The following is a 13,203-nucleotide window of genomic DNA, read 5'->3' as shown; positions in this document are numbered from 1 at the left end:
AGTTCACAGTAGAACACACCATATTCAAACATTATTATTTAATGAATTAATATAAGAGTGAGTAATATAAAATAAGCCTCTTTAAGTTGTGTTCTCGTTTATTATTTAATATATAGTTCATAACGCACCCCTATGTCTCAGACTTGGGCTCGTCCGGTGTCAAAGTTGACCGGCAGGGCTGTCACGTCTTTGTTGCTTCTGTTACACCGCATATGTTGTAAAGTGAAGAGCGGGATAGATGGAAAAATAACATCTACACGCACAGAAGACGCTCATTCAGACCCTCGCCCGCAACAGGTACGTGTACGTTATTTTAAAACGCCGGTAAAGTGTGCGCGATTTCCTTCAGTCTACCCGAAACCATTCATCCGTGCTAAGCTAGCGCAACGGCTGGCTGTCGAGCTAACGTTAGCTGCTGCTCGAATCCCCCCTTTAAACAATAAAACGAATATTATATCCCGGAATACGAAACGTCTGTGACTTCAACGAGATGCCAACAGACCCGCATATGTACTTTCTAGCAGTGGGAAGTCTTTCTAAAAGGGTTTAAATTTTTTTTAATGGAGATAAACCAGAGTGGTTTCCATTCGGGGTTTAGCTTAGTGAGTTAGCATAACCGTGGAGGAAGCTGCAGGTGTAACGTTAGAAGTGTCGCTGTGAATATTACTATTATTTGTTATCATACTTTGACCGAAGTGGGGACCTATTTTATGGTTGCTTTACCTTCGTTTTATTGTGTTATCGCCATCTCCACCCCCCCTTGTGTTGGTGTTGTTTATCTCTTTTGTTGACTCCACAGTCCTGCACATGCGTTCAGATTCATACACTGCCAAGACTCTTTAAATCCTCTTTTAAACCACGTGTGCATCACCGAGCTGTGTTTCCCTCAATTTGCATATCGATTTATTTGATAAAGTCCAACCACCCAAAAGATGGAAGACAAGCTGAATGGATTCCCTGTTGTGTCCCCGGAGTATCTTCAACAGTGGTGAGTCTTCCTCCTCACCAAAATGTTGGCCAACAACAAACAAAATATATCAATAGAACTGCAAATATAATCTCTGAATGGCAAAGTGTGATGAAAATGAAATTAAAGCATGTGTGCCCCTTTTGTTTTTGTTGTTGTTCTACCATTGTTGTTTGGGTCGTCCCACGTGATTTCCAGTGCTGTGTGGATATTGTTTTGTTGTAGCTCGATGACATTTTTGCTTTGTTTTAATTAATCGGGGGGGAAACAAAAGGAAGGCTCTCTTTGTTTCATCTTTTTTCGCTTACCGTGATGTAACGTGTTGCTACAGCGACCTTTGTTTCACTCGCCGTTGTTGACTGTGAACTTTACTTCAGTGGGTTTTCCATCCGGTGTGAAAATAAGTAGCACACACACAACTCTGTCAGTTTGTTGTCCTTTTTTTATTTTTTAAATCAAAGACACGCTCACATTTCAGAGCTGATGTATACTCCAGCTCATTCGGTCCATCATACTAAAACTAATGCAAACTTATTCAACATACATGAAATCCATTTCACCTTCATTAAGGGTCAGTTAAAAAAAAAAACTGTTTTAAACCAGTTTTGATTCAACTTGATGGTCTTTTTTAAGGTTGTAGTTTGATGGAGGACGATGAGGTTCTACAAATATCGCTCTACATTGCCTCCAACTGAATAAATGAACCCAATACAAGCTTCATCTAATAACCTGGTAAACAAGTTTAACCGAATAATTAAGTTAACATAAAAGAATATAATCACGTGACTCTTGTCGGACCAGGAGGCTGCATCAAAATCAGAATCCAGATTATTGAGTAGGTTCTCCGACACAAATAATTAGTTTTGTGGCGTAACAACATATGTAGGAGGAGTACGGTGAAAATACGTTAATATAGAGAAGAACGCATTTTATTGTAATATGATATGATATTCCATTATTCGTCCCACAGTGGGGAAATTTCAAAAATCATATCAGCGCTGCACATCAGAGCATCAATGAAAATAAATAAACACAAAACTAAATACTAATACTAAATATACAGGGGGAAAATTAAGTAAAGTGCCGAGTAAAGTGCAGAGTTTGCCCGGATCTCCAGCGATCTGCTGCAGTTTGATGTGCAGCCTGACAGCAGCTGGAGGAGGGACTTGTGGTTTCTCTCTAATTGCATTACAGAAATAAATTATCAGTTTAAGATGTCGTTTTGTTCAGAAAAATACAAAATATTGTTCAGCGACTGGGCAAAAGTTCATAGTATGATGTATAAATAAATGAATAAAGTTAAAGAATTTATCAAACACAATTATGCATCATCACCTCGTAACACTATCGACTGGAGAAAGAAAGCCCGGAGTGCTGCCATTGTGTGGTTACGCAACACACTGGTCCAACCCTGCAGCACCCGCTGCACTTCCACTGGTTGTATTAATAAATCCCGCTTGTTTGTTTAAAAATGTTTCTTCCTCACAGGGTTCAGTCTGCACAGCAGTTTCAAGCTCTCCAGGCCCAATATTCAGGCTTCAACCACAACCACCAGTCTCACTACCCAGAGGGGCCGACGGGAGAGGCGGCCATGGCACACATGGCTTACCCAGAACCCATGACGGACCAGCAGGAACCTGCCGACCTGGCCAAACGTAGCGTGACCCCCTTTGAACTCCCTCACTGTTTATATCTATTTGTCAGCTGGTCCTGGGTCAGATCCCAGGTTTCTTAATTTAGCATACAGTGTGTTGCAGGGTTCGTACGGTCATGGAAAACCTGGAAAAGTCATGGAATTTTAAGATGGTCATTTCCAGGCCTGGAAAAGTCATGGAAAAAAGTTAAATCATCAAAGTTTTGGAAAAGTCATGGAAATGTGTTATAATCACGTGTTCATTTAGGCCGAGTTTGGAATAATTCATATGTTTTTTTAAAGAAAGACGCTCAGAATATAAGCCGGCGTACGCAATCAATACACTACATTTTCTAAATTGTTCATGTTTATACCGAGATTTCAGTTTTTTCATGGAAATCTGGTTTAACCCTCCTGTTACCTTTAGGGTCAATTTGACCCCAGGCTGTTTTTCACTGTCAAACATAAGAAATATCAACTTTTTTATATAGTTAAAGGGCTATTTAGGTCGTCAACAAACAAACAAAGTACCTCACACTTAAACTTGGGAAACAATATTAATTCTAATAATTTTTTGGAGGCTTTAATTGCTGGGGTCAAATTGACCCCAAGGGTAAAATATGTCAGTAAATATAAAGGTAACAGGAGGGTTAAACATTGAATGGGGTCAAATTGACCCTACGGCAACAGGAGGGTTAAAGTCATGGAAAAGTCATGGAAATCCATTGGTCAAAATGTGTAAGAACCCTGGTGTTGACTCGTCATGGCTGCACAATCAGGACATGTTGTAATACTGCGTGACGTTAGCATGCCTGCTACCAGTTGTGATGCTCCTGGAGTAAAGATGTGTGTAAGTTAGTGTCATCTTTGTCAAATATATTTGGCTTTCTGAAATAGCTTTGACTGGTATTGTGGTTAGCGTGCAGGTTTCAATGTTTCGGGAGGTTAGGTAGAGATGGCGGTCAAGATTATTCAGGCTGTTCGTCCTTTTGACATCACCTCTCTGATCTTTTTTCTTTTAGCCCCACCCAAAAAAAGAGGTCGAGCAGCTCAACCCAAGGAACCGAAGCCACCCAAGCCCCCGAAAGTCCCCAAGGTGCCGAAGCCGCCGAAAGCCCCCAAGGAACCCAAACCACCTAAAGTCCCCAAGGCACCGAAGCCAGCGAAGGACCCGAATGCACCTAAAGCCAAACCCGGGCCCAAACCCAAGAAGGGCGCCGAGGCGCCGGCGGATGGCAAGCAAGAGAAGATCGACGAGAGCTTCAAGAAGGTGAAGAGGAAAATCAACCGCTTCAAGGGAATGTCGGAGGAGGAAGTCATGACGAAGACTCTACCGGACCTGCTGGATTACAACCTGGACTATGTTATTGTAAGAGCCGCGCTCTGTTCTACCAGGAATGGTTTTGGGGGTTGTAAACTTTTAAAGATGAGAAAAAAACACGCCCTTTATTTTTTTCTTCTCCAGATTGGTATCAACCCGGGACTGATGGCGGCTTGGATCGGACGGTGGTTTCCAGGTGGTGGAAATCATTTCTGTAAGTTATCTGATGAGGATGATTTTTTTAGCTTTTTAAATGAAAAGTCTTGGTTTGTGAAGGTTATACAGATTAAAATGAAAAATAATATATATATTTTTTACCCTATGTTTTAACCCTCCTGTTACCTTTCGGGTCAATTTGACCCCATTCAATGTTTAATGTCGGTGTTCTTTGGGGTCAATTTGACCCCAGGCTGTTTTTCACTGTGTCAAACGTATAAGAAATATCAACTTTTTTATATATTTAAAGGGCTATTTAGGTAGTCAACAAACAAACATAAAGTACCTCACACTTAAACTTGGGAAACAATATTAATTCTAATAATTTTCTGGAGGTTTTAATTGCTGGGGTCACATTGACCCCGAGGGTTAAAATATGTTAGTGACTGTGAAGGTAACAGGAGGTTAAATGAAGATGAAGCTCCATGCTGAGACTGTGACACCATTAACTTATTAAAATCCACCAGAGAGACGAATGACTTTTCCATTTCAGGGAAGTGCCTCTTCCTGTCCGGCTTCACGAAGGAGCAACTCAACCACATGCACGACACCACCCTGCCCATCAAGTACAAAATGGGCTTCACCAACATGGTTTCCAGGGCGACGCCGGGGAGCAAAGACCTCTCAACGTGAGTCTAAAGACTGAAATGTATATTTAGGGCATCGCGGAAGTTTGATGAGTAAACGGGACTGATATGTTTCTGTTTGTGCTTAAAGTAAATTAGATTTAAATGTTGTGTGTAACCATTTGTCTTTTTGTTCTCATCTCAACAGTAAAGAGTTACGGGAGGGAGGGAAAATTCTGGAAGAGAAGTTGAGGAAATTCAAGCCTCTTATTGCAGTTTTTAATGGGAAATGTAAGCGCTCTTCTACTATAACAGTTGCAATGACATTATTCTTTCACGTTAACTGAAGTCATATTTTTCTGTTCTCTCCACCAAAGGCATCTATGAAATGTTCTGCAGAGAAATGTTTGGTAAGAAACCAAAGAAACTTGACTTTGGGCTGCAGCCGCACACGCTCCCCGACTGCGACGTGGTGAGTGCCCGACGACCGAAACTCAACCTCTCAAAAAATGTATTCTCTACTGTAAATAACCACATGGAAGGTTTATTGTATTGATTTTGGTGTTTGCCTTTTGATATGTTATCGTTTGAATAATTTAGAGGTTCAAAGATAAATCTGACTTTTATTTTGAAAAGTTAAAAGGAAGCGCACAATTGATTTACGTTTGAAAGCGAACTTGATGCTACAGATCTCACCGACCGCTGCACATTCATACAAGTTAAATAAATAGGTTAATGGACCCGTATGAGGCTAAATCTCCCACGGTGGCGATAGTTTACTAGATTTGATTAATGTTTTCACCCAAAGAAAGAAAATAAAAGTAATTTCAGCAGCAGTAACTTTCACGCTAATTCATAAATGGGGATTTAATTAAAATTGTACATTTATTTAACCAGGAAAAGCCTCATTGAGATTACAAATCTCCTTTACAAGAGAGTCCTGGCTCAGACAGCAGCAGGAGAACATGACACAAAGTTTCAGACAATACAACATAGAACAGTGGCAGACGATATACTTTAAAAAAAGATAATTCTTTTCGATCACAGCATGAATAAAACCAAAACTAAGACTCGTCATCATAACCCAGTTCACACAGGAGCACATACCTCAGTCAAAGAAAACATCTACAACCTGATGAACCTACACTACCGTTCAAAAGTTTGGGGTCATCCAGACAATTTCGTGTCTTCCATGAAAACTCACTTTTATTTATCAAATGAATTGAAAATTGAATAGAAAATATAGTCAAGACATTGACAAGGTTAGAAATAATGATTAATATTTGAAGTATTAATTTTGTACTTCAAGCTCAAAGGAAGGCCAGTTGTATAGCTTATATCACCAGCATAACTGTTTTCAGCTGTGCTAACATAATTGCACAGGTTTTCTAATCAGACATTAGTCTTCTAAGGTGATTAGCAAACACAATGTACCATTAGAACACTGGAGTGATAGTTGATGGAAATGGACCTCTATACACCTATGGAGATATTTCATTAGAAACCAGACGTTTCCACCTAGAATAGTCATTTACCACATTAACAATGTATAGAGTGTATTTCTGATTAATGTTATCTTAATTGAAAAAACTGTGCTTTTCTTTGAAAAATAAAGACATTTCTAAGTGACCCCAAACTTTTGAACGGTAGTGTACCTCCAACTATATTAATCTATTTTTTTAAAATCCGGGATCCGTTCCACTAATGGTTCATGTTTTTATCAGATCAGTACTCCACGACAGTAACTTAGTATCTGCATTGAAAAAGTTCTAAAAACGGTTAATTTCAGGACATCGGGAGCTTTTAGTTTGTGGAGGTCAGTTTACACAATGCGGTCTCTAAGCCCTTCCCCCTTCACGTGTACTGGCGATGCCGTTGTGAAGCGTTGACCCTCCGGGCGCCTCCTCTCTCCTCAGGCTCTGTACCTGATGCCGTCGTCCAGCGCCCGCTGCGCTCAGTTCCCCCGAGCTCAGGACAAAGTCCACTTCTACATCAAGCTGAGGGAGCTCAGGGATCAGCTGAAGGGCGTCCAGAAACCCGCCGAGATCGAGGAGATCAAATACTCCTTCGACCTGACGTTGGCTAAAGGTGAGCGTGGGGGGAACGGACGTGGGCGTCGCCTGAAGGGGTCTCGACTCGCGTTTAACCGAGAAGAGAAGCGCCGTGAAAACAAACTGCGGCTAATCGTCATTTAGAAGAAAGAGTCGTTCTGTGGAGAACGAATGGACACGAGCGGCGTCGTCACGGCAACCAGGATCCAGTTCAGATCGGGTTTGGCTCGTACGATCACGGAAAATGTGGAAAAGTCCCGGATTTTTTTTTGAATTGTTATTTCCAGGCCTGGAAAAGTCCTTGGAAGAAAAAAAATTCCAAAGGTTTTGGAAAAGTCATGGACATTTCTGTTCATACTGTATGTTTTGGACTTCTCATCGTTAAGGTGCGTTCACACCAAAAGCGATGAGATTTTTTGCGTCGCCCAAAACGCGTGAGTTTACTCGCTCGACCATTCGCCGTGTTCAGGCCATAAGCGTCGAGACGCTCCGCGACGGGCGGGGCTTATCTCCGTGTCTCGTCTCCGTAAAGACCGTTATCATCTCCTTCATCCACCAGAATAACTAACCACTAGTTCTGCTTTATACTTGTCGTGGACGTCCCACACACTCACGCCCTCGTGTTTGGGTTGATGACGTCACCCGTAGGCTCACTCAGCTCGGTCACTTTCACCGATAAAGTTACTGTTACGTCTGAAAGACTTCCGCTTCCAGCTACGAGAGCGGAACTCAAGAGCCGATTGGCCCGAGTTGCGAGATGACCGCCTCAAAGTGGAAATATTTCAACTCGGGGCGAAAAACGAGCCGCTTTAAACGCGTCGCCCCAAACGCCCCGCCCGGGAAAATATCGCGTCTATCGCAGCCACACGCGTCTGTACGTTGACTTTTCATGGGATTCGGTCGCGCGAAAAAATAGTTTCTCTTTTGGTGTGAACGCACCTTAAGTTTAAAAACTACATCTTCTCATTTTTTCATTGTACACGCAAGTTTTCACCAAATGTTTGCGCGTGTAAATTTGGTTTAAAGTCCCGGAAATCTATTGGTCAACATCTGTCAGTATTTACTCTTCTCTTCTTTTTCCTCCCCGTGAACAGAGGATGTCAAGAACAAGGCGATAAAGGAGGAGCAGTACGATCCCGGTTACGAAGACGCTTTCGGCGGAGTGTACGCGGAGAGAGGACCGGAGGGGGAGGAGCCTCCCTCTGCGCAGACCAACGGCCACTGCACCTTCTCCACGCCGGAAAACACGGGTAACGCAGGCGAGTGGATCCACACTCGACACACCTTGTGTTCGATCCCTCCGCACATGCTCGAGTTCTTCAGCGTGACGTTAGTCCAGATACATATTTTATGTTCGCTGAAAAATCCTCCTGAAAGAAATACTTCAGCCACCATATTACCATTTGTTTATTAATTAGGGTCCGAGCGACAGACGAAGTCTGACCGAGAGGAACCTATTGAAATTGTTAGGGGTATTATTATTATTAGGGTCCGAGCGACAGACGAAGTCTGACCGAGAGGAACCTATTGAAATTGTTAGAATTCTTATTATTCTTATTCCGCTTTTTATTTTTACTCTTTGACCGCATATTGGGGGTACGCATCATATCCCAAAACGCACCAAATTTGGCAAGCTTGTCAGGATTGGTGAAACTAGACGATGGACACTGACCTCGAAATTCGGCTTTCAAAAATTGCTCTCTAGCGCCACCTGGAATTTTGACCGGCGACGCCCCTCACCCAGTATGGTCAAATGACTAGCTTTGATTTTTCCCAAGTCCACTTGGACCTGCTCTACAAAAAAGCCTCTCAGGACCCTAAGCTCCGCCTACTTAAATTTTCCGCCATATTTTTTTTGGTGAAAAACACATCAGAGGCGTTTGCTCCGACAGACGGTGTCCAATTCATACCAAACCTATTGGAGATAATGATCATGGAAGCTATATCATCTAAGATCTATCATCTTTTTTCAAATATATTATTGGCCGAACGAACATTTTAGGGGCGTGTCCTGTTTTGTAATGCTCATAACTTCGACACTATTGGGAGAAAAAAATAACAGACTGTCAGGATATGTGCAGAAGGGAGCCTGAAACATTCACAGCAAATTTCGTGCAATTTGAACCGTAGGGGGCGCTACAATAATTCACCAAAGTTGGCCGTTTTTGGCGTTTTTTTGCGTTTTTCGCTTGATTTGGCCCTTTTCCACTTTTTCCCCATCGATTATTTCTCCCACAAAACGCCAACAGAATCGGCTAAAAATCAGTTTTATAGAATCTCAAGACTTGAATAATGAACACTGTGAAAAGAAACGGACTTTTTGTCGGTAAAAGATTTACGTTTTTTTACTGCCAATAATTTTTTACTTTCTGTGATTTCTTTATGTTAAAAACTATTGCTTAATCTCATCCAATACTTTCCCAAAAAATCATGTGGAACACCTATTGATCACCTATTGAGAAGTAAAATAACCACATTTTTCTCCCCAAAATAAAGTGAGCTCCTACGGCTGCCTGTAAACCAGCTGGCTCATAGCTCACCATGTTAAGTGTTGGTCTGGACACCTGGAGATGTGTGTTCGATTCCAAGACAAGGCAGTTTTTTTTCATCACTTTTTTTTTTTACATTGAATTTACATGACGTGATCTCTACTTCACGTAGGGACACACGACGCATGAATATGTTCACGTAGTTAAAGCGCCACCTAGTGGCTCAACTGGACTTCCTTCAGTCCGCCCCAAATTTGTTTGACTAGCCCGTTATTTAGAATGGAATAAGAACTCTCTCTCTCTCTCTTTTTCTCTCTCCTCTCTCTCTCTTTCTCTCTCTCTCTCTCTCTCTCTCTCTCTCTCTCTCTCTCTCTCTCTCTCTCCTCTCTCTCCCTCTCTCTACTGCCCTCCTCGCTGGTCTGATACGGATCCGTATTGCCCTCTTACGTCATTTTCAAAATGAGCTATATTGATAGACAGCCAAGAGCAGTGGTCCTCAAACTAAGGCCCGCCTCCACATTTGGCCCGGCCCTCTGAACAATACCAGAGAGGCATTATGATTTTTTTTTCAGTCTGGCCACGCAAATCCTAGACTAGCCCGTTATTTAGAATGGAATAAGAACCCTTTCTCTCTTTTTTTCTCTCTTTCTCTCTCTCTCTCTCCTCTCTCTCCTCTCTCTACTCTAACATAACTAACGTCAGTAAACAGCTGGACGAGGCTTTTAAATCACGGATTTCGTGAGTTTTTGTTTATTTATTTTTACTTCATGTAGGGACACGTGACACATGAATATGTTCATGTAGTTAAAGCGCCACCTAGTGGCGAAACTGGACTTTGTCGAATCTGCCCCAAACTTGTCGTGCTCGTTATAAGTCGCGGCCCGAGTCGAGTCCGACCGGCGCGCCCTCGGCCGAGCGGGCCGGCGTCCCGCCGGCTCCCCCGACCGGCGTGGGTGAGCGAGGACCCGTTCGACGCTGCTTGCAGCTTTAATTACTCTTGTTTTGTTTTTCACCGTAGAGGCATGCAAGGAATTAAAAGTAACACCGGGTGAGTAATTAATATACAAATGGTCGAGTGTGTGTTTCAGTAAACCGGATTACAGCCGGCTTTCTGCAGGAAGCAGATGTCATGTATATTTTAGATTTGTTAATCAGGAACGAGATTTTAATTTTTTTTTTAGCCGTGTAAGAGGTCTGGAGTTGTTGTTACAGAGTTCCTACGGTTATGGAAAACCTGGAGAAGTCATGGAATATTAAAATGGTTATTTCCAGGCCACTTAAAAAAATGTAATCTGAAAAGTCATGAACATTTTGCTATATCCACATGTTCATTTAGGCTGAGTTAGAAATAATTAATATGTTTTTAAAAGAAAGACGCTCATAATATAAGCCGGCATACGCTCTTTCATACTCGCAGCGCAATTATTATATGCACCTCAGTCTTATATAATTTTATTTTTATTTTAATCAAACTATTGTCTCTCATTCATTTGTGTCATTTAAGTTTAATACTGTATGCTTTGGAATTCTCATTGATAGTCTAAATACAACATTTTCTCACTTTTTCATGTACATACCGAGATTTCCCAAAACGGTTGGTCATGTGAATGTGGTTTAAAGTCCTGGACCCCCATTGGTCGGCTCGGTCTGAACCCCGTGTCACGCGTTGCGTAATCTACCCGCGTGGCCGTGGCGGTGCGTCTCCGAGCTTCGGTCCTGAGTGTCGCCTTGTCTCCTCCAGACGGAGCGCAGGAGGCGACCACGTCACAGCTCCCCGACGGACAGCTGCCGGACGGACAGTGGATGACTCAGTCGTTCGCCGATCAGATCCCCGACATCAGCGGCGCCCCAAAGGACGGCGGCGCACAGTGAAAAGACTTCCGGTTCGGTTTTTCGTTTTTTTTCTTGGTGTCCGGATGGAATATACACGTAGATGGGACTTCTTCTTTTTTTTTTTTGCCGATTATTCTCAGCATATTTTTACATTTGTTTTTATTTGTGGTCGTGTACTAAAGGTATGATCATCTTCACGGGAGTCTTTTTTCTTTCTTTTTTTTCTTCTTTTTTTTATATATATGTGAAATCAGGGACTTGACAATGATGCTCGACTGTCTTCGAAGAAGGTCATGCATGTATTTAAAACGTTTTTTTTTTTTTTTGGTACTGCACTCCGATGCAGAAGAAGTGTAAACATTCAGGCTGCTGTCTGTCGGACAGCAGATCAAACAACAGATGATTATTTGATAAGTTTGATTGATCGGCGTGAGCCTTTTTTTAGCGTCCTCCGCGTGAACTCGGCGAGCGGCGGTGCTTCACGCTCACGGTGCTACGACGTGACCGCGGTCACTGGAGGAACTCGCCGTGCATGCTGGGAGATTCTCCACTGAGGGGGAATACTCCTGGCGAACCTTTTTTCAACATCAGGTTACATTTTAATCTTTTTAGCGTCTTTCCTTTTTCTTTTCTTTTTTTAGGAATTTTAGAATTTTACATTTTGTATGTTTTATGAAATTGTCATTCACGAGGAATTTTATGAAACGTGTCCATTAAAATGTCTTGATGATGCCTTTTCTATATTATTGGACTACCTTGCAGTCATTTCGTTGAGAACGTGTGGCGATGATAACTGAGGCGTTTTATTTTGAAGGGGGAAAAACAACCATGTAAAAGACGAGTTACATAATATTGTGCAACAAATGTTGTGCACAATATTATGAAACATGGTTTGAACATTCACTGCCCTGCTATGCCAGATAGATGAAGTAAACAACAACAAATAAAGTGAAAAAAACATTCAAATCTTTATATGAAATATATTATTCCTTCAAGGGTTTTTATATGATCCCTTCAACTCACATCACCCTCTGACAAATGTTTCTGTAACAACAACATGGTGAACGACAGCGAGGTCATGTGACTCGCTGCATGTTCTCAGCCGAGAGGTTTTACATTTACTTTAAAGCAAATTATATGAAAACAAATATCAGTAAATAATTCAGCTGGAAACAAAACTTTTCTTTTTCTTGCCAACTCAAATCCACTCGACAACGAGGGACGCTCGTTTACTTTGATTCTGGTAGATTACTTAATTTTGTTGTATGTTCATTGAGAAAATTCAAGTCAACATCACACACACACACACACACACACACACACACACACACACTAAAAGGGTCTACATTGACATATGTTTACTTCTGCGGTTTAAAGCCTCCCTCCCACATGCAGGTGTATTGAAGCAGACAGGTGTGAGGGAGAAGAGGTCCAAGTTGTTGTTGTTGTTGTCCCCCCAATGAAGGGTTCGGTTGGAATTTGGGGCGCCTGTCGAGGTCAACGTTATGATATCTTCGTCACTTCCTGTCTGGACTTTGAGGTCAGAGCTGAAGACGGAAGACCAGAATGAGTCTCTCTGTCTCTCTCTCTCTCTCTCTCTGTCTCTGTCTCTGTCTCTCTCTCTCTCTCTCTCTCTCTCTCTCTCTCTCTCTCTCTCTCTCGTGTGTGTGTGTGTCATCTCCAAACTAATAACTTGAGATTGAAATGATTCATGTCACGTTCACCTTTCCAAGTGCACACACCTGTCGGGGTCTTTGCCTTCGCAGCTCCACGTCTCCCGGAGGTCGGAGGTCGACGTCAACATCGATAATATGCTGTCGCTCTAGAGTCCCACATAGATTCACATGAGTACATTGACTGACAGGTGCTCCCCTCGCTGGGCCTCCCGTGTGTGTGTGTGTGTGTCACTACGTTACAGTACGAGCGTAAACAACAACGCTCTGAGATAACGACGTCCCTGACCTTTGTGAATGGCACTACGGAAAGAAAATAAAAAAACATTTACAGTAAAATATAAAGTAAATGGAGTAGAAGAAAACAAACAAAAATATCATATGACTTTGTGAATGTTTGGTTTTTTTAAACACATTGTTTACTTAGTTTTTTAAATATGATTATTATGAGAAC

At 42.0% G+C, this 13,203-nt stretch overlaps 1 protein-coding gene across 6 annotated transcripts; it reads left to right on the top strand.

The window, feature by feature from the left end:
* Positions 1 to 194: 194 nt before the first annotated feature.
* Positions 195 to 11,808, top strand: tdg.1 (thymine DNA glycosylase, tandem duplicate 1). Of its 6 annotated transcripts, none has more exons than XM_056417010.1 (12): positions 195 to 297; positions 917 to 988; positions 2,456 to 2,622; positions 3,623 to 3,969; positions 4,066 to 4,135; positions 4,631 to 4,766; positions 4,912 to 4,994; positions 5,081 to 5,175; positions 6,620 to 6,791; positions 7,849 to 8,013; positions 10,262 to 10,291; positions 10,985 to 11,808. In XM_056417010.1, the coding sequence occupies exons 2-12, from the start codon at positions 933 to 935 to the stop codon at positions 11,113 to 11,115; spliced, it is 1,452 nt and encodes a 483-aa protein (XP_056272985.1). In that variant the 5' UTR covers positions 195 to 297; positions 917 to 932; the 3' UTR covers positions 11,116 to 11,808. The 6 variants fall into 6 exon arrangements, with proteins under 6 accessions (XP_056272985.1, XP_056272991.1, XP_056272987.1 ...); XM_056417012.1 differs by having other exon boundaries at positions 201 to 297; positions 800 to 988; XM_056417016.1 differs by lacking the exon at positions 917 to 988.
* Positions 11,809 to 13,203: the final 1,395 nt, after the last annotated feature.

This window comes from Pseudoliparis swirei, chromosome 6, assembly GCF_029220125.1.
Source record: "Pseudoliparis swirei isolate HS2019 ecotype Mariana Trench chromosome 6, NWPU_hadal_v1, whole genome shotgun sequence".
Lineage (NCBI taxonomy): Eukaryota > Metazoa > Chordata > Actinopteri > Perciformes > Liparidae > Pseudoliparis > Pseudoliparis swirei.
The sequence above is the reverse complement of the archived record's forward strand: the minus strand, read 5'-3'. Positions and strand labels throughout refer to the sequence as shown.